Here is a 21,368-nt window from a genome sequence, read left to right as displayed (position 1 = left end):
AATATAAACTGAACTTCGGTGAATTGCAATTTAACGTCTTGGGAATTAAAAGCAATGAGCAGGGTATGCGCGAAAATATGTCGTGGCTCCTTTAAGGCGGAACTTAGGAGTTCCCTCCATTTTTTTTTGTTCTGAGAACCGTGGTTTTTTATATCCGTACTGATAAAAAATATTGTTTCCATAAAGCGAGTTACTTCACGGGTTTCAGCGCGGGCTCTGAACTGGAGTCTCGGTTAACTAGCTATGCACATTATTTCGTTAGAGACCGTTTCGCAAGGCTGAGCCGCAGACATGCCGCGCAACCTCGCGCAGAAGCCGAAGTCACATACAGCGCACGCGCAGGTCTCGCGTGGATGGTCGGTTTTTGATTGATAAATTTTTTTTCATTAGCAATTAAAGTAGGGATGATGGTGAATCAGAAGGCCGGGGGCCCATGAGCTCCGGCTGCCTCCGTGACCCCGGGCTACAACCGCCGCTTGAACGGCAGGGCTAGAGCAGTGATAATAATAATAATAATAATTGTTTTTTTGGGGAAAGGAAATAGCGCAGTATCTGTCTCATATATATCGTTGGACACCTGAACCGCGCCCTAAGAGAAGGGACAAAGGAGGGAGTGAAAGAAGAAAGGAAGAAAGAGGTGCCGTAGTGGAGGGCTCCGGAATAATTTCGACCACCCTGGATCTGTGCCTCCCACTCCTCCATAGTGTGGATATACCAGCGTGCGGTTGATATTTGCGTACGTGTCCACGTAATGTGGGTTAGGGTTGCGGGTTCGTTGCGACGCTTGCACGCATTGGAGTAGCGGTGGAGATAGATATGGGCGGGCGGAGTGGTGTGTTGGCATGTGTTGGTCTGCAGGCGGCGCCATGGCATGCTCCTGGGTATTGGACAGCGCCTTGCGATCCCGCCGTGTACGTTCGGTGGACTAGTCGGTAGGCTTGTGTTATTCCGTGATAGTTGGTGAGCGTATCCTTGTGGGCACCTTCGGCATGCCCTTCTGCCCTGTTGGCCAGTTCTTTTCGCTTGTTCATATTGCGATGAAAATCAGGGGACATCATCCGGTTTCTGTTCTATGGCACCTTTTAGACGGTATATGTAGGTGGCACTTCTTCAGTCATACTTCGCAGCTTAGAAGTGTGTGCCGCAGCCATCGAAAGGAGCGTCTGCCTCGCGTGAACAGCTGAAGCTCAATGCGCTCGTCGCTCATTCCGAAACACTTGGCTAATAGAATATGAATTAGGATGCCTCGCTCTCTACCTATATAGTCTCCTTTACAGATCTATTCAACTTGGTTACACTATACCCGGAGAGAAAAGGAAGCTCCTAACCCATCCTTAGGAATCCGAACGCGATAGCGTTAAAGTAACTTCATTAGCTCTCCTTCGCTACACCACAAGCATCATTGCGCTAGGCACGCATCCGCCTTGGAGTTTATTTTACACATGAAAGACAGAGAGAAAACTGTATTGCCGGAAAATAAGGGTTCCTGGATTCTTAGCAGAAGGGCCAGGTGGACAAACTGACGGCCGACACGACTGAGAAACACCCATTCACCGCTCCTCTGCCCCGAAGACACGCAGCGCACCCTGTCACATGACGCGCCAACCACAAAGCAGTGGAAAATTTCCACACGCTTTGACTGTTGCACGACAGGCACCGCGCCAACCGCTTCATCCGTGAGCGGCGTCTCCCTCTCATTGGTTGATTGGGGCGTCACGTCATAACCTCTGTCGACCAATCCTTAATTGGTGTGACACGCGCACGGCTTTTCCTCCCAACGTCCGCTCTAACGCTGTCGCGTTAAAAAGTATAATACCTTTTCGACTCATCGGTGGTGGTGAAGCATCAAGGGGACCTAGTCACCAGTATATCACAGAGCGGCTGCAGAGTATCCGAGGGGGAAGAAGCTGCTGTTGCGCTAGCAGTAGCTGAAGGATACCGCAGAAATAAATCGCTCACAATAATCACTGACTCCAAAGAAGCATGCATGCACTACACTAATGGTAGGATTAGCAAGGGAGCGCTACGCATCATCCTCCAGGCGGGACCGCCGAACAAAGAAATTCAGCACAAAATTTTCTGGGTGCCGGGGCACACCGGGGTGACTGGGAATCAGAGGGCCGACGATCTAGCTCGCGAGCTTACCAACCGAGCAGATACATCAAGTGACCCTGAGCCCACCACAACGATGGAACCATCGTACGCGGAAATCCTAAATCACTACAGAGGATAGCGTATCCTCCACCACACCAGCTATTAACGCAATATGAGGCAGTCGGTTGGCGTAGACTGCAAACAGGAAGCTTTCATAACTTACACATACTTCACAAAATGTTTCCGAACCAGTACGCGGACACATGCAAGTGGTGTGGAGCCACCCCCACTTTATACCATATTACATGGGAGAGTAAAAACATTTACTCATTCCATAAACTTAAAGAGCCCAATGCGGAACAGTGGGAGAGCCTGCTCACCAGCAGCGTGCTGGCGGTCCAAAAAGGACTGGTCCAGCATGCGTATGAGGTAGCAAGACTCAGTGGGGCCCTGGAATAAGGGCACCACCTCTGGAAGACTCGGAACTTCAACATGAAGACACCCGGGTCCCGCTGAATCGACCAATTTTTGGCGCCAATGAAGTTTCTCTCTCCCTCTTTCGACTCATCGCGTGACGGTGCCCGGGAACGTGGTTGCCAAGCTCTCAACATCTGGCATTTGTCTCGGCATGTCTACGCCAGAGACGCCGAAGAAGCGCTACGTTTTCCGTAGTCCATCACGGATCCGACTGATTGTTTCTTTGCAGACACATGATCTCGCTTTCTGACCTTTACGACAGGGGAAGATCGCTGCCCGCGCTTTAAATGCCTTGGACGCTCTTTAAAGCGAAAAAAAAAAAAGAAATGAAATCAACTGCACGATCACACATTATACCGCTAATGTTCGCCTTCTTAAGATCACGGTCGTGTGAACAGCTGTGTTCATTCGCTCTTTTTGTGCTGCGAAACGATAAACTCTCTCGACGGCTAGAGCCTGCAGACGGCACAGCGGTGGGTTTCGCTAGACACAGCCTGGACATTTAGCCAGTCGCTGCGTGTGATTCCGGAGTGCTCACCCATATTCAAAGTTTTGCTCGATGGCTGCGGAACAAAGCTCTACGAGTATCGATAAAGAGGACCACTCTTCAAAACAAAGGTACTGAGTTATTTGAGTAGCACTGGTGTCGTCTGCTGCCTCGATTCTCCGCCAGCTGTATCCTTGTTAACATCCTTACTAAGGTAATGGAAACGGGTTTCGTGCCAGCCGGAATTCACTAGGTAACAGCTGCTACATGCTCTTTCTTGTATAACTGCCTTTGGAAAAACATGGTCGCGTTTCTTTTTCGTGCTCGTCGGCTTCGGTGCAGAAGTTTATCTGAATGAAACAACATAATTGAATGAGTTAGGAAACCTTGGAAGTGTCGCCAGGCCACTATGCAACGGTACTGTTTGCACATCATTATCAATTTTGCTGCTGTCATAAAGTCTCCATTGTTTTGCCTTTTAAGAGCGTTAGCTCTTACTCACCACGTTTCTCGATTTCTTGTGGTCTGCTAGCTACCACCTCCCTTCGGCGTGAAATTTTCTAAGTTCGAAGAATTCGAGATGGCGGCCCCCAAAGTAAATCGGTATAGCAACCCAGTTGGTGATTGATTGGTGGCATCATTAGAATATCAAATTGGTGATTGATTGATGACGTCACTGATATATCCAATTGGGGATTGATTGGTGACGCCACTTATAAATTCAAGATATCAAATTCGTATTTACGTTGGTGTACCTCACTTTAATCTCATTCATATCAATTCTAGTAAACCAAACCGATAACGCTCGCCGCCGCGGTGGCTGAGTGGTTATGGCGCTCGGCTGCTGGCCCCGAAAGACGCGGGTTCGATCCCGGCCGCGGCGGTCGAATTTCGATGGAGGCGAAATTCCAGAGGCCCGTGTACTGTGCGATGTCAGTGCACGTTAAAAGACCCCAGGTGGTCGAAATTTCTGGAGCCCTTCACTACGGCGTCCCTCATAGCCTGAGTTGCTTTGGGATGTTAAACCCCATAAACCAAACCGATAACGCTCGTTACTTCGACGTCTTCCAGACGGTGGCGGCAACTGTTTTTTCTCCTTATAGTTTATTCGCCTTTATTGTTTTGCGGTGTCAGAAACTTCTTTTTATTCTTGGTCATTCTTCAGCACACTGAAGTGTTACATCTCTGTTGTGTCTTGCTTGTTTGTAACCTTTGCTGCTATATATATATACGAAGAAAGCCAACAGTCATCGAAACCAAGGAACACAGGGGAATGTTTCCATTTTTTTTTCTTGTAGTGTTGACCAATGCTAATTTAATGGTGTAAATATATTGTCGCTGAAAGATAATTGGTTAGAATATATATACATACTTTTTGCACTTGTCTCCTTTAGTAATTGCATTATATTACACCAGCTACATGACCTCGATTCTCTCCAATATGTAGTGTCCATGTGCTTCTCAGGTTGAAATAAATTGGTATGAAAAAGAAAAAAAAACGCCTCCCTAGCATACCTGTCTCCGGGAGGAATGATATCTGGTTTGGGTGTTCCCACAAGCCAGACACGTAAAAATACTAACCTTAAAACAATTTGTCTGCTAACCTTATGAAAAGGTAAATATGGTGTAAATAATTAAGAAAAGGGAGCATGGAGGGGAGGCATGGAACTAATGAGGTATACATAGAAATGTTCTGCGTTGTTTAAGATGATTCTAAGAAGAGAAAATAAGGAGGAAATATTTTAAAGGCTGCCAAATGGTGAATAATAATAATAATTGGTTTTGAGGGGAAAGGAAATGGCACAGTATCTGTCTCATATATCGTTGGACACCTGAACCGCGCAGTAAGGGAAGAGATAAAGGAGGGAGTGAAAGAAGAAAGGAAGAAAGAAGTGCCGTAGTGGAGGGCTCCGGAATAATTTCGACCACCTGGGGATCTTAAACGTGCACTGACATCGCACAGCACACGGGCGCCTTAGCGTTTTGCCTCCATAAAAACGCAGCCGCCGCGGTCGGGTTCGAACCCGGGAACTCCGGATCAGTAGCCGAGCGCCCTAAGCACTGAACCACCGCGGCGGGTCCAAATGGTGTGTAAACGCCTTGTTGGAAAAAAATGAAAATTGGTTTTTGAGGAAAGGAAGTGACGCAGTAACTGTCTCACTTATCTCAGTGGACACCTGAACCGCGCCGTAAGCGAAGGGATAAAGGGGGAGTGAAAGACGAAAGGAAGGAAGAGGTGGCATAGTGGAGGTCTCCGGGGTAACTTCGACCACCTGGAAATCTTTAACGTGCACTGACATCGCACGCGTTTTGCGTTTCGCCTCCATCGAAACGGCCTCGCGGTCGGGTTCGAACCCGGTTACCCCGGCTCACTAGATGAGCGCCTTAACCACTGAGCCACCGCGGCGGGTGTCTTGTTGGAAGCATTTTCTACACAAAGATACAAGCCTTCCTGAGGTTCTTCTTGGGAGATATGCTTTAACTAAGGAAATCATCGTCGCCATCATGATAATTTGTTCCACCTTTAAAGGCCCATAGGCCGTCACATTAGGGGGACAACGTAAAGCATAGGAGTTTTCTCACGGACATCACCCGACGTTACACAGATTTGGGCACGCAAATATAACAATATTTTGAGAAAAACGACAACTAGAAACGCTCAAGAAGGTCGTTGACCGCAGACAGTGAAACAGTGACAAGCGAACGGATAAAATGCAAACAGGATAATCAAAAACATTAAAGGGGGAAGTGACCGCAGAACGAAAATTTTTGGAATTAGTTGTATGTTAAACTGAGTCAGGGAGTTTGTTACATAATGGAATAGTTAGAAGTGCTGGGGAAGAAAACAAAGGTGTACGCGCAAATGGAAGGAAAACTTTGAAAGAGTGGTCGGTTCTAGCAGAGATATGGCTACGACTGAAAACAAAGACGGGTTCCTTGAATGAGGCATATTGTAAAATACTTTGCGAAAAAAAAATTGCATTGGTATATTAAATCTCTCAAACAGGTCAGGAAGAGAGAAGCTTCTCTTGAGGCGAGACACTCTAAATGTCCGGCTAGGATTCGATAGAGTGTAACGGGCTGTTTTATTCTGTAGAGACTGGAGGCGGTTAGTCAGAGTTTGGAACGGTGGTTCCAAATTGAAGACGCATATTCTAATTTACACCTAACGAGGGCTTGTCACACGATGAGTTTAGCGTTTTTGCTATAGTCGGATACAGCTTAATTAAGTTGTATCCGACTATAGTCTGCAGACTTAAGTCTGCAGTGAAGCTCCGCCCACATTCAGGACCGCCACACAGAATTCCTCCACGACAAAAAGTTGTCCATTGTTAAAACTTTTATTCTTACCTAAACAAGAATCTAATCACAAGCAAAAAATGATAAGCTCCAGAATTTTCATACCTGGCTTGTTCGATAATGTCAAGCGTTAAAAAGCTGATTTCGTTTACTGTTGTGATTAAATAGCGGGGCAATATACAGGACGCCGCGGACCGCGGCGCGGTGTCAACGACTGCTGTTTTTTTAAAGTTGTATCCTACTATAGAAGACCACAAAGGCCATCAGCGAAGACACGAGGAGCGTCTGCAACCGACGATAATGCATTGTCGATATCCACGTATGGAACTTAGGTGCACACCGAGAAACTTATGATGAGACACTCTCTTTAGGTACTCACCGACGAGAGTATAGATGCATGCAGACGCTTTGCGAGTAGAAAAGATCGTGCGCATACTCTTATACGTATTAATGTCGATCAGCGAATCACAGCGCCATAACGATAACTTATCGAGGTTATCTTGAATAGCCTTGCAGTCCGATGCACTTTGCGCTGTATTGCATAAGACGCAATCGTTCACAAAAAGACATTGTTGAGGACAATCGGAAGGGTAAGTTATTCATGTAAACAAACAGTAGTAGGACATACGCTCAGGGTAGCGTTCCCAGAGTCCTGTTTGTAGCTAGGAACACTATAGCTACAAACAGGATTCCGGGAACGCTCCCCTGCGCGTATGTCCTACTACAGTTTGCTTGTTCCTATAGCTACAAACCGGACTCCGGGAACGCTCCCCTGCGCGTATGTCCTACTACTGCTTGCTTGTTCCTAGCTACAAACAGGACTCCGGGAACGCTCCCTTGCGCGTATGTCCTACTACTGTTTGTTTACATGAATGACTTACTCTTCCAATTGTCCTGAACAGTGTCTTTTCGTGAACGATTGCGTCTTATACAAGACAGTCTTATACAGTTGCGTCTTATATAAGGCAGGGGAGCGTTCCCGGAGTCCTGTTTGTAGCTAGGAACACACCCGCCGCGGTGGCTCAGTGGTTAGGGCGCTCGACTACTGATCCGGAGTTCCCGGGTTCGAACCCGACCGCGACGGCTGCGTTTTTATGGAGGCAGAACGCTAAGGCGCCCGTGTGCTGTGCGATGTCAGTGCACGTTAAAGATCCCCAGATGGTCGAAATTATTTCGGTGCCCTCCACTACGGCACCTCTCTCTTCCTTTCTTCTTTCACTCCCTCCTTTATCCCTTCCCCTATGGCGCGGTTCAGGTGCCCAACGATATATGAGACAGATACTGCGCCATTTCCTTTCCCCAGAAACCAATTATTATTATTATATTATTATTAGCTAGGAACGCGCCCCTTCGCGTATGCTAATGGCATTTGCCAAGGAGAAGGGAAGCCCGCTCCCTCGTTCCGCTTGCTCGCCTATCAGTCGCCCCTGAAGAAGGGACCGAGTTGGTCTCGAAACGTTGGGCTTAAAATAAATTATCGATTGGCGTGTGCATTTCTCAATTTTGTTATATAAAACCCAGCCAGCTGGACTTCCGCCGATGTTCTCGTTCAGATGAAAAGTTTAATACCAAAAATGCTGCATTAGTTTGGCGATGCACATAACATGCCACGAGCTCAGCTTCAAAGAAGCAGATGTGCTAGCCTATATCATATCTTAGCTTTTTTTCCTACGAAGTCCGGGTTGAACAAATGCTTTTTCTCCCTGCAGATGCTGCACCCGTGTATTTCACTGGCTCATGTGGATTGCTCTACTGTCATACGCGTTGGGCCGCTTCGTCACCGGCGAAGTTAGTAAGTCTGGCATATTTAAGCTGCTGCAAGAGAGCCTTCAGGTCTTCGAGCAGCTTTTGCCTGAACTGCAATGTCAGATGGTTATGAAGGGGAACCGCGTGCGGAACTTCCTGGCGCCAGAATAATAATAATAATAATAACAATTGTTTTTTTGGGGAAAGGAAATGGCGCAGTATCTGTCTCATATATCGTTGGACACCTGAACCGCGCCGTAAGGGAAGGGATAAAGGAGGGAGAGAAAGAAGAAAGGAAGAAGGAGGTGCCGTAGTGGAGGGCTCCGGAGTAATTTTGACCACCTGGGGATCTTTAATGTGCACTGACATCGCACAGCACACGGGCGCCTTAGCGTTTTTCCTCCATAAAAACGCAGCCGCCGCGGTCGGGTTCGAACCCGGGAACTCCGGATCAGTAGTCGAGCGCCCTAACCACTGAGCCACCGCGACGGGTCTCCTCGGGGTACAACTTCTCATTTAGATGTGGATGGGACCATAACCTTCAATGTCTCACAAGGTCAAACCGGACTGAGATGCTCTTTGGTATGGCCCAAACTATGGAAGTATGACCACGTGATAATCTATATGACCATTGGGCACCTGACCTTTGACCTTGACCTTGACATTTGATTTGAGACAGTGGGGACCATGCTTAACAGAGCTTTCGCTCGAATAACTAGGTTCAAGCCATGTTGAACCCCAGCCGTTTTTTCTTATCGGCGGAGTAATCAGTGATAAAAAATTGTACCTTAGCACGCCCGAGGAGCTTCCCTCTTCTCTCGTCATTACTACTAGTAGCTATGGAAGCCAGTGTCTGAGACTGAGCACTTAGAGGCAGTAGAGAGACTTAGCATAGGAAAGACGGAGCAACGTATGCCTGCTGTGCACGCGCAGTGCTCAGACCAGATCTTGCACCTGCCACTGCGCCTGCCACTGGCTTTTGATTAATCTAGTACACTATGCTAAATCTCTCCAATAACGATGCTCGTATGCCAGTGACTACGCTTGATGTTTTCAGTGCCGGGAGGAAAAGTCGGGCAGATAAGTGTGTCTATGGTCTATACTCCCCAGTAAGGAATGAAAAGAAGAAATTAAAGAAAGAGGGAAAGAGGTAGATTTAAGATGGCTGGTGATGATGGCACACGCTTGCACGCAAGTGCCGTAGGCAATTCTGAAGAGGTAAGGCAAGCAGCTACTCCCTATCCGACGATATGCGTCATGTGTGAATGACGCGTTATGCGTTATGTTATGCGTTACTTTATGCGTTATGTGTTAATTACGCGTAGCAAATTCGAGCCGCCATAGGAAGGAAGCTAACAGTCATCAAAACCAAAGAGCATAGGGGAATGTTTTATATAGTTTTTTATTAATTTGTAGTGTTGATCAGTGGGAAATTAGTAGTTTATTTTATCACTGAAACATAATTGGTAAGAAAGTAGAAGAAAAAACAACCATACGCCGCCGATGGGATTCGAACCAAGGAAGGGCCTCCGAGGATTGTAAATGACAATTACAAATGGCAGGCGTTAACACGCAGCGAGACTCCATATCTTCCGTTGCGCATAGAGTGCTGTTCGTCAGCACCATGTCCAACATTTTCGGCCAAAAAATTTGAAAATTGCAAAAACTAAGATATTATAGAAATATTGAAGAAAATGATCCATTTTTCTGATATGTAGCAAAATCTTTCTTTTATAAATTGTTTCCATCCATCGCATCGAACAGTTGAGACTGCCACAGAAAACCAATGGCGAACGCTTTTGCCGATAGCAAAAACGTTGATAGAAAAAAGAATGCAAGACTGCCATCGGGTGATCTGCGGATATATTGACTGTGATAGTGAAATCTTACGTGATATGAAAGAATTGCGTTCATAAACGGTTTCCCGCTCAAAAATGCTTTTGCCCAGAATTGTCTGGTATGATTAACGACTGGGCACTGGTTTATCATCCTCAACAAGTGCTTCACGCCTACTTAACGTCGCATGCCTCATAAGTGCAATTTCCGATATTAATGCTCTTTAACACTCTCGAACAGACTTTGTGACTTGCGATCTGCCAAATTTGATTCGCATTTAAAAAAAAACATACCAAATGACCATAAAAACCGAAAGGTTTCTCAGGGTAATTGGAAAGTGAATTGGTAATTAGGCTTGTGAATGTATATCAAATTTGACCATTTTTCGAAATTTTTGAATTCCAGCGGATTTCTACGTGCAACCAGAAAAAATAATTTGTCCATCCAGTAATACGAATTTTTTCTCATGTTGGTAGGTTGGGGCGATAAAAATTAAGGACAGGTTTCAGAGCCAAGTTCCTACTCCGTCTTGTCTCATAAATATCCTGACAGCTGCTCTTGTCGGAACACATTACTTTTTGAATGATGTTTGAGATTTTTTTGCCTAGAAAAAATTATAAAAAGATTCAGGTTCCTCAAAATGTAATGTTTCGTTCTGCGCTAATCCAAGCTTGCAATTCTGCAAAATGTGACGTTTTTCCTGATGCGATACCCGTTTTTTTTAATGAAGAAAAGTGTAGCGTTTCAGCAAAGTTAAGGTCTATTCCTTTGTGTCGACATATTTTCTCATCGCGTATAAAAATTTATTTGAAAACAAAAATTGTCATGGAATTTCGATTAATGTTTGGCCTCCAGTCTGATCGCACGCATCCCAAGCATTACAGCGCGTTATGGCAATTCCTATGGCAAGAAAGTTCTGGAAAAGGTTTTGCATGCATTAAAACACCAGGCATGCTTGCACCAAAAGCCATCGGGAATATGCTTTATTCGAACTCTTCAAAATATAGCAGATGACTTGTGTTGAAGGTTGGTATTGGCATGTGGGGTTTAACGTCCCGAGGGACACATGGGCTGTGAATGACGCAGTAGCTGAGGGCTCCGGAAAAGTTGACCGCCTAGAATGTGCGCTGATTTTCTCGAAGATTCGGAAGCACTGTTGTGAAGAACAATAAATAATTTTCTAGGTGCGTGACAGCGTACTTTGGTTAATTATTGTTTTTCCTTTGTACGGGAGCAAAGACATTGGAATCGCGCACGTCTCTTCCAGGTACAAGCCTTCCCAAACAGCTGCCTTACATGTTTAGCGTCGACGTGAGACGTAGTCCGTACGGCGTCGACAGGAAGTGGGTGAGATGCATTGTCTTGCTTTCGTTCCTGTTGGTACATTTTGCGTATTTCCAGTGATAAAGCTAATGGCACTTTCATGGCAAAGCTTGTATGGTTGGTGTTCTGCAATGGTGCCAGAGGTTAATAATTTTATATCATTATTTTACGATAGGCTGCGTAAAATTTTACATGCTTCACGCTCTGGCAAGAAGGACCACGGCTTCCCAACGAATCAATCAATCAATCAATCAATCAATCAATCAAGCAATCAATCAATCAATCAATCAATCAATCAATTTGTTTTATAATTTTAAGGACGCTTAAGCAGGACGCGACAGCGTGTTGCAGCATTGCCAAGGAATCCACGGAACGCCATCGTCCTTCGGTGCGACCCTTTACCCGGACAATTTAAGGAAAGGAAACATATTTTGGTGGACACCCGAACCGTGCTGTAAGGCAAGGAAAATGAAAATAAATTTTTTTAAGTAAAGGAAAGCACGCCTTTGTGACATACCTCGGTGGACACGCGAACCGGGCCGTAAGGAAATAATATTAAATAATAATATTTGGTTTTTGGGGAAAGGAAATGGTGCCGTATCTGTCTCATATATCGTTGGACACCTGAACCCGTTGGACACCGGAAAGTTAACCCGCCGCGGTGGCTCAGTGGTCAGGGCGCTCGGCTACTGATCCGGAGTTCCCGGGCTCGAACCCGACCGCGGCGGCTGCGTTTTTATGGAGGCAAAATGCTAAGGCGCCCGTGTGCTGTGCGATGTCAGTACACGTTAAAGATCCCCAGGTGGTCGAGTGAGTGAGTGAGTGAAAACATTTATTGATTTCCAAAGGGATTCGCGGATCGAAGGCTTCGTCGTCTTCGTGCTTGCGCCGGCGACTAGAGACTTCTTTCAGCAAGGGTGGGCCCCCATTCCAAGGCTCCACTGAGTCGTGCTGCACCGGTCGCGTGCTTTATAAAGGCCCTCTGGGCCGTGAGCTCGCTGCTGGTGAGACGGCTCTCCCATTGCTCCGCACTCGGGTGTTTGTGTTTGGGAAATGCCTCGTTACGTTCGCATTCCCATGTGATGTGGTAGAGTGTGGGTATGGCTCCGCACCACGGACAGGCGTCCCTGTATTGCGGTGGGTACATTTTGCTTAGTATATATAAATTGGGGAAGGAGTTCGTTTGCAATCTGCGCCAAGCAGTGGCCTCCTCCTTTGTCAGAGCTTTGTGTGGTGGCGGGTATCTAATCCTGACGCCTTTGCATAGGTTTAAAAGTTCTGTGTATCCCCCCTCGCAGGCGTGAAGATGAAGACCCGGGGCGTGTGACTGCCCGGCTCGGATTGCTTCCCCTCGAGCTAAGCTGTCTGCCCTTTCGTTCCCTTCTATTCCCGCGTGGCCTGGGATCCAAATTAAATTGTGTCTGAGTTTTTCCAACCCTGCAGGGGCTACCCCGCCGAGTATCCTAAGGGCCGTTTTGCTGACTCTGCCCTTTGTATAGTTTTTGCACGTTTCTTTCGAATCTCTTAGTATGTTGAGTGGGCGATTGGTTCTGTAGCCTTCTGCTGCCGCCAGCGCGACGGCAATTTCCTCGGCCTCCGCTGCGCCCGCGACTTTTGCTGCGGCGCTCGTTAGCATTCTTCCTTTGCTGTCTACGACTACCAGTGCGGCTGCGTGTTCTGACCCGCACGGGTAGACGGCAGCGTCCGTGTATACTGTCGAAATTATTTTGGAGCCCTCCACTACGGCACCTCTTCTTCCTTTCTTCTTTCACTCCCTTCTTTATCCCTTCCCTTACGGCGCGGTCCAGGTGTTCAACGATATATGAGACAGATACTGCGCCATTTCCTTTCCCATAAAACCAATTATTATTATTATTGCGAGAGCTATGTCAAGGGGGAGGTATGTCCTCTAGCCTACGAGATACTCTACAACGCCGTTACAGACTCCGAACCCACGCCTGGAAGCATCGTGTGGGCGCGGGCCCACCTGTGACTCTGTGGTAACGAAGCTGCGAATGCGGCTGCCCGAGCACTTATCCTCCGGGCACCTACGGGCCACGGCCTCCCCACGGCCTATAGCCGACCGCTTCTGCGGTTTCAAGAAATCGTCCACTATTACAAAGACAGACATCACCAGTTTCCTCCATCGGCAAAGGGGCTGCCGAAGGCAGACGAACGCATTCTGCGACAGCTATATATATACAGACGAACACATATCCTGGTGTCCCGCCATGGCTGCTGGCTATGACCCAAAAGTGAATCCTTTGTACCCACACTGTTACGAGCTCTGTTCTCTGCCCCACATGGTGTGGGCCTGTCAACACAGTCCCCACTTCTGTTCGCACCCTACCCCCACTGAAGAGGCTTGGGAGACCTTCCCCCTCGAGTGCTCGCCTGCGACGGCACAAGCTGCCATCGCGCGTCGGGATCTTGCGGCATCCCTCCCGGACTAGGGACGCGGACCAAGATGTCGGCATTCACCAACCGCGCCGGCTCATCCTCTCTGTTTCATTAGTAAAGGTTTGCTCTCTCTCTCTCTCAACCGCCGGGCACAGTAGAGTGTTAGTAAAGAGTCTAAGAAGTATTCTTAGGCAGATTTAGCGACTCGCCTTGCGAATCCAAACTCATCACCGCCTCGGCTCCTTCATTTGGACAACTTTACCCTTCTTTCATCAAGAAAGGAACTCCTCCGGCGCCGCACCAGTGCTGTCATTCCTCCGTGTGCGGTAACCCTCCCCCGCGGTTTTACCCGTGCAGAGGAGGTTGCGCTTAGGAGGATCCCGGTCGGGGTTGCCCTCACACCAGCCATCACTCGGAAGTGGCCTCAGTACCGAGAATTGTTTCCTCGGCCAGGGTGTCCAATATGTAAACACGAGGACATTGAGGCCGACATTCATCACTTACTGTGGGAATGCCCAGCTCTCAAGCCTACAAGGATCCGGCACCTGATGGTAGCAGGTCTTTCACCAAGCAACCCTTCTTCACACATTCCCTGGACGCAGGGACCGTACCATCGTTCTCTACTGGACTTCATCAAATGAGCTAACCTTTTTCCATTCATTTAATCTCTACTATATCATTCATCACACCTTCACCCATCACTGATGCCATGGGGAAATAAATTTCGCTTTAAAAAAAAGAATTTTTTCGCCCGCTTCCCCTAGCCCCTTAAGAAGAGGCGGGTACTGGCGGTGCGAATCCCGGTATTAAGCGGATATATCTTTGAATGTTAAAAGAGGACAGGTGTCCTGATCCAGATCGGTAGGGTCTGCGCTGGCGGCCGAGTTGGCGGCCTCGTTCCTTGGTAAGCCCGTGTCCTGGAGTCCAAATGAGAGCTCCTCTTCGAGGTATTCGTAAAACCGACAGGCCCCTCGCGAGGGCGATTGCTATCTCCTCCGCGTGGGTTGCGCGAGAGATCTTAAAAGTGAGGCCGTCCACCTGTCTCTCCTCCGCTACCGATAAGCCTCGTGTTCAACTGCCACTATTTCGCGCTTCGCATTTCATGTCGCATTTGGGCAAGAAATATTCGTGATTAGAACAAATTTTATTTACATATGTACACATGCCAAGGTTACCGGATACATTTGACATTCACAAGTTGACATGACGCTCAGCATGTAAGGCGAGCCAATTAGAGTGCCAAAACATCTTTGAATAACTAACAGGAATTTCTTGTGTGCGATTTAAAGCGGCGTGGCATGATTATTAACAGTGAGTGATACCGGAAAAATCTGACACGGAAAAAAAAAGGGGGGGGGGAATAAAGAAGAAGACCTTAGCGCCAGTTTGGTCTAAAGACCAGAACAAGACGTTCATTGTTAACAGAAATGAATGGGCATGACCACTGCCGGAGAAACTCTTCCTCTCCCAAGAAAAAGAGCTCCTCTGACAAGAAACTGATCAGCTGCCTTCTAAGACGGCCAAGTATTGGCCACACAGCTCGGCGTCGAAAGCCACCAGCGACCGCGGTGCATCGATTGCGCCATAAACTAAAAAGACCTGCAACAATTAACAGGCGAGCAAAACGGCCGCTGGGGAAGCGGCCGCGGGAGACAAAGCTCGAAATGCCCTGCCCACGGAATCCCGCATGAACGGCGCGCCAAAAGACACGTGCTACCATGCAGGTGACTGTAGCATGGCGATTAGATTCCGGAAGCGGGCAATTCGGACAGGTACTGGAGCGTAAAACGCCCCACCGCTCCAGCCGATCACAAGTAGGCAGCACTGCCCAACCAAGTTTCCACACAAAGTCACGTAGATGGTCTGGGAGAGGCGTCGATGTTATGCGCGCCCATTGAACGCGGCGCATCGGTGAGCGGCGAGCCGCCGGCACAACAGGCAACAACAGCGAGCCCATAATATTCACGACACGGTCTGTAAGGATGTTGACGTCAGGTGCTACAGCGCTTGCATGCCTGAAAAAGGCCACTGCCGTAGTATATATAGCGGTAGGCTTCTCTGATTGAGGACCATGATTAACTGGGGCCGAGGGATCCAAAAAGCGCAAGGAAGGGCCCAAAAAGTACCGCGCCAGGGTTCGCGCCGGAGACGCGTCCCCCAGCAGGATACGCAACATGCACTTCAATGCTAACAGTGAGGACGTGATGGTCAACGTTGGGAAGGCAAAACCACCTCTCTCACGTGGTTGTCCAAGAACAGCACGAGGCACAAGCTCGGTTCCGCCTGACCAAAAAAAAGAAAAAACTGTAGTCTGCACCCGCCTTATGACGCGCAGGGGTGGTTTAACAATGTGGCAAAGGTACCAAAAGGCACCCAGCACGACCGACTGAACCAGGTAGCGCCTCTCAAGCAGAGGAAGGTCAAAGGTCTGTGCCCTCTGCACGCGAGCTGTAATACCCTCTACGACCGAAGACCACATACCATCCCATACTCCAGCACAGTCGTAGGTCACTCCTAAAATGCGCATCTGCTCACACCACTGCAAAGGTATTGTACTCGTTATACGTCTCTGAGGTGACCCTACAAAAAAGTAATGACTCTTGGAATAATTAAGAGCAGCCCCCGACAAGGAGGCGTACTCTCGAAAAACGTTTAAAACTTCGAGCAGGCTGCGTTCATCAGCTAAGTATAGCGTGATGTCATCTGCATAAGCAGTGACGCGTACACTCTCACTGCCTGGCAATGCCAGACCGCTAATGAGAGAATGGTGATTGACTGCCAAAAGGAAAGGCTCTAATGCTAAGACAAACAAAAGAGGGGAGAGCGGACAACCTTGACGGACGCCGCGGCCAACATCAAATGCGGTACTTTCCCAGCCATCGAGGAACAGAGTGCTTGAAATATCTCTGTACATCTCTTCAATAAGTAGCACTAAAGAAGGTGGGAAACCGAAAGCATCCAGTGTACCGTAAATATACTCATGCTCTAGAAAGTCGAATGAAATATTCGTATGAGTTCGGGAGGGCTGACAACTGCCAATGGAGCCAATCTTTGCAGGCGGCATACAGGCCTTGCCACTTTTACGGGCGCTCAAAGAGGCACTGGCACTTTGAGCAAACGCATTCATATTTTTCTCACTTTCCTCAGTGCTTGAGCACAGCTGACTTGAAGTATGGGTGCATGTCAGATCCTGCGTTAGTCTTCAAGTTAGTCATTAAAAATAAAGAGATACGTAACGAAGTTTACAGGGTTACCGCATGCAATTTCATGCCTGTAAACTACGGAGAAGCAAGGGTTTAGTAAAATAGAAAAAGCGAGCGCATTGCGGGAAGAAGCTACTATCCTGACTCATTTCACTGAGTAGTAGTTTTAGTGAAAACTTTTATTATAATAATAATTAGTTTTTGGGGAAAGGAAATGACGCAGTATCTGTCTCATAAATCGTTGGACACCTGAACCGCACCGTAAGGGAATGGGTCAAGGAGGGAGTGAAAGATGAAAGGAAGAGCGAGGTGCCGTAGTGGAGGGCTCCCGAATAATTTCGACCACCTGTGGATCTTTAACGTGCACTGACATCGCACAGCACACGCGCGCCTTGGCGTTTTGCCTCCATAAAAACGCAGCCGCCGCGGTCGGGCTCGAACCCGGGAAGTCCTGATCAGTAGCCGAGCGCCCTGACCACTGAGCCACCGCGGCGGGTTAACTTTTATTAACGCGATAGCGTTAAGGAGCTCGTGTCGCAGAAAAGACGGTGTCGGCTATTTGGGCCATTGGCGTCGTACTACGAAATACGAAAATCTACAAATAAGTAAATGTTGTGGAGATACGGAGAATCGAACCAATATTTCAGAGTTCGAGGCGAGCACACATAGAACATGCTACGAAGGCTCTTTTTTCAATTACATAAAAATAGTGCCGAAAAGAAAAAAAAATTGGAGGACTCTTAAGCTTTGTCTTTAAGAGAGACGCGACAGAGTGTTGCAGCGCTGCCAAGGAGTCCACGGAATGCCAGCCAACGCCCGTTCGGCGCGACGCGTGGCCCGTTGGACAATTTAAGGAAAGGACGCCTGTCTCATATATCTCGGTGGACACCCGAACCGAGCCATAAGGGAAGGAAATGGAAATGAAAATTGGTTTTGAGGAAAGGAAATGACGCCAGTCTCACAATTCTCGTTGGACACCCGTACCGCGCCGTAAGGGAAGGAAAATCCCTTCGCTTACGATGCGGTTCAGGTGTCCACCGAGATGGACCATTTTTCGTTCACGGCCAAAGACGTGACGACACCGGCTTTTCTGCGACACGAGCTCCTTAACGCTGTAACGCGAGGAACCGCCAGGTATGAGTGACTACATTGAGGTAAGGTCAATAGGCACAATTTGAAATGCTGCTACTACTACTAATAGTATACTATTGCTACTGTGATATTGAAGATAAATATATCAGTTTCGCTGTTTCCTATCTCTCAACATTTAAGAACAATACTGAAATGTCGCCTCCAATTCGCAACCCAGTGTGAAACGCTCGAAGACATGAGTGAATTGACTTGTTTGAGCATGGTCGATTGGGAACTATACAGCACATCACGTATGTACAGGGCTGGTCAAAATTTCCCAAGCCACAGGGTCTGCTTTTCAGCGGCATATCCTGCCACTTACGATAACAATAACTTTATAAAGCTATCAAGGTTCTCAGCGGTGAGGACGATACTTTCCCTATTCTCTATAGAGATTTGGGGCTTCGGGGGTGTCGCACTGCCCGACTATAGCGCTCGAGAGCAGACCCTGTTGTCTGGGAACTTTTGACGGACCCTGTACGTACAGTCTTTGTAAAAAATATGCAGCCTAAGGAGTTTGCTTTCAAGCTTAGTAGTGGGACACTCAAGGACATCTGACAGTCCTACACACTAAACAATTTCTCACCCTTAAGAGTGTAAATCAGCTGTCCCCAGACGAACACCCATTTCCTATTGTTGGATGCTAAAAAAGGGGACAGAGATAAGCACCTTAAGGAAGGGTGCACTTAATGATAATTTAGAGGATGTAACGGTTGCACCCTCATTAAAGGGTACTATTTTTCCATAACACCTCTACGAATGCATGTTGGAAGAGTGCTCCACATTGATCCACCCCTGAAGCAAAAGCCTTGGACTGATGCGCGCCCTCTAAACTTTCATGCTGTGCACCCTTCCTGAAGGTTGCTGATCTCTGCACCCTTTTTAGAACCCAAAAGGGTGTTCGTCTGGGGACAGGGGATCTGCACCCTTAAGGGTGAGAATTTGTTTAGTGTGTAGGCTTGGGAGGGTTGAGGACCTAAGTTCCTCCCGCCTTCGTGAGATTAGGGTCCCGGAGTTTCCAACTCCGGGACCCCAACTCTCTCGTTGCCGAACACTTCTCCCCACGAAATTAAAGCTGCAAATATATTACGCTTTATTTTCATCTCATTTAAATTACTGTAGCCTTATTTGGCTTACCACAACAAAAACAAACATTGAAAAAATACTTGCACTACAAAAAAAGTCCATTCGCTATATTGCCAATGTTTCGTTCCTACACTGGACCCAAAAGCTATTTCCTTCATACAAAATGGTCAGAGCTAATAACATATATGATTTCCGTATTTTGCGTTCTTTCTTCTTCTCAACTACTGAGCAGAAGAATTTTTTGGTACAAACTGCAAGTCTTACGCCCAAAAAAAACAGTTATACCTACTCGTAGTACTGAATTATGGCATACTCCGCATTTCCGCACAATCTACAATTTCAGTCATTGCAGCACATCCTCCCACAAATACTAAATAAGCATCAATATGCCAAGATAATTTCATTTAAACAGCGTCAATAACCCTTTTCCAAACTATCAGTAGTCGCGTTTCTCATATATGTTTACTTCACTGACCTATTATTTCTCGTACCTGTATGCTATCTTGATTTCAGTTATGATTGTACAAATCAACATTTTTTTTCAAATATGTATGTATGATGTATTCTTGGGTTATTTCTGATAATATTTAGAAACTAAGCTTGTTTGTGTTTTGAATACTACTCAAAGTTAATATTGTATAGTATCTGCTATTCTAGATCTTTCCATTGTTTCTCTTAACTATTGTTAATAAGTATGTCGGCACTGTCTTGTAGAGGTTGTCTGGGCCATGTAAAGCTGTGATTTCACAGCTTTTAGCCCAGATACCCTTCCAAACTTCTGGCAAAATAAAATGAATTGAATTGAGTTTCCAAGAGCAGCCGCGCTGCAGAGCTCAGAAGCAGACCCCTTGTTATACATACTTTTGACAAAGACTGCGCGTCTATTACACGACCGCAGGACCTTTCGGACGAGGAGTGGAGAGAAGGCAGACTGTTCATGGTGAAGGCCTGGCCCTGGCTGCTTCTGCACTCCGTCATCGGCCGGCTACTCGGCCACGCTGCGCCTTCGGTGAGGCCTGTGCTCCCGTTGTGATGCCTGAACTGCGTCGCTATTGAAAAATGTGTACAGGTTTCAATAGGAGACAAATAGGATTATGGCACATTTCGTTTAACATTATAGGAAGAAGCTTTCAAAGCGATCCAGCCTTTCAGTGACTCCTTAGTGGAGGGCTCCGCATAACTACCATTACCCGTGGTTAATTACCGTGCACTTACATAACACAGTGCATGCAAGTCGTGGGTTCGAATCCGCCCACTACGGTAGCACTTCGATGGAGGAAAAATGTGAAAATTCCGTGTACTGTGCATTGTTAGTGCCCGTTAAGAACCCCAGGTGGTCGAAATTATCCGGAGCCCTCCACTACGGCGTCCCTCATAGACTGAGCCGCTTTGGGACGCCCATCCTATAAAGCCAAACCAAATGTGCCATAATCCTATTTGCTGACCCGTTCAAACCTATATACATTTTTCAGTAGGGGTTGCACCCTTCGCTTGAGCGGGCCCTCAGCCGCTGTCGTCAGATTTTCCCGTCCGTCGGACAACGTTCGGTATCGTTCGCGGCGTGCAGTGCAGTGTCATTCACAGCGTCATGAAATTGAAACGCTGCCATTGGCTGGCTTACGGGGTGATGGGGCACCCGGCAGAGATTGCGCAGTGTAGCTCAGAGCAAGTGTCGCTTAGGGGACTAGGAAAACGAGTTTGTTTTCGCCGGGATATACAGTTTCCAAGATGGCGGCCACTACTTCCGCAATGAAGCCGCGTCCCGGCCTCCTTCACCCCAAACTTCAAGAAGACACAGTGGCGCTGTTGTTGGCAGCGTCCTTACCAGAGCGTATCCGACAGCATGCCTACCAGCACATGTCGACATGCAGCCTTTCGCAGTAATAATAATTGTTTTTTTTTGGGGGAAGGAAATGGCGCAGTATCTCTCTCATACATCGTTGGACACCTGAACCGCGCCGTCTAGGAAGGGATAAAGGAGGGAGTGAAAGAAGAAAGGAAGAAGAGGTGCCGTAGTGGAAGGCTCCGGAATAATTTCGACCACCTGGGGATCTTTAACGTGCACTGACATCGCACAGCACACGGGCGCCTTAGCGTTTTTCCTACATAAAAACGCAGCCGCCGCGGTCGGGTTCGAACCCGGAAACTCCTGATCAGTAGTCGAGCGCCCTAACCACTGAGCCACCGCGGCGGGTGGATAATAATATAGTAATACCGATATAACGATACCGATCCTTTCGCAGTAGAATCTCGTTTTCATGACGCGGCTCGCAAGTGAAAGGTGA

General features: G+C 47.5%; 1 protein-coding gene across 3 annotated transcripts in view; it reads left to right on the top strand.

The window, feature by feature from the left end:
• Positions 1 to 2,992: 2,992 nt before the first annotated feature.
• LOC144132998 (protein-cysteine N-palmitoyltransferase HHAT-like) overlaps positions 2,993 to 21,368 on the top strand; it is a 39,818-nt gene continuing 21,442 nt past the window's right edge. For 2 of the 3 annotated variants that reach the window (XM_077665782.1, XM_077665780.1), the window contains exons 1-4: positions 2,993 to 3,189; positions 8,068 to 8,150; positions 11,208 to 11,287; positions 19,982 to 20,092. In XM_077665782.1, the coding sequence (XP_077521908.1) occupies positions 3,131 to 3,189; positions 8,068 to 8,150; positions 11,208 to 11,287; positions 19,982 to 20,092 (333 nt within the window). In that variant the 5' untranslated portion in view covers positions 2,993 to 3,130. The remainder of the gene's footprint in view (positions 3,190 to 8,067; positions 8,151 to 11,207; positions 11,288 to 19,981; positions 20,093 to 21,368) is intronic. The other variant, XM_077665781.1, reaches the window with a different exon arrangement.

This window comes from Amblyomma americanum, chromosome 5, assembly GCF_052857255.1.
Source record: "Amblyomma americanum isolate KBUSLIRL-KWMA chromosome 5, ASM5285725v1, whole genome shotgun sequence".
Taxonomy (NCBI): domain Eukaryota; kingdom Metazoa; phylum Arthropoda; class Arachnida; order Ixodida; family Ixodidae; genus Amblyomma; species Amblyomma americanum.
The sequence above is the reverse complement of the archived record's forward strand: the minus strand, read 5'-3'. Positions and strand labels throughout refer to the sequence as shown.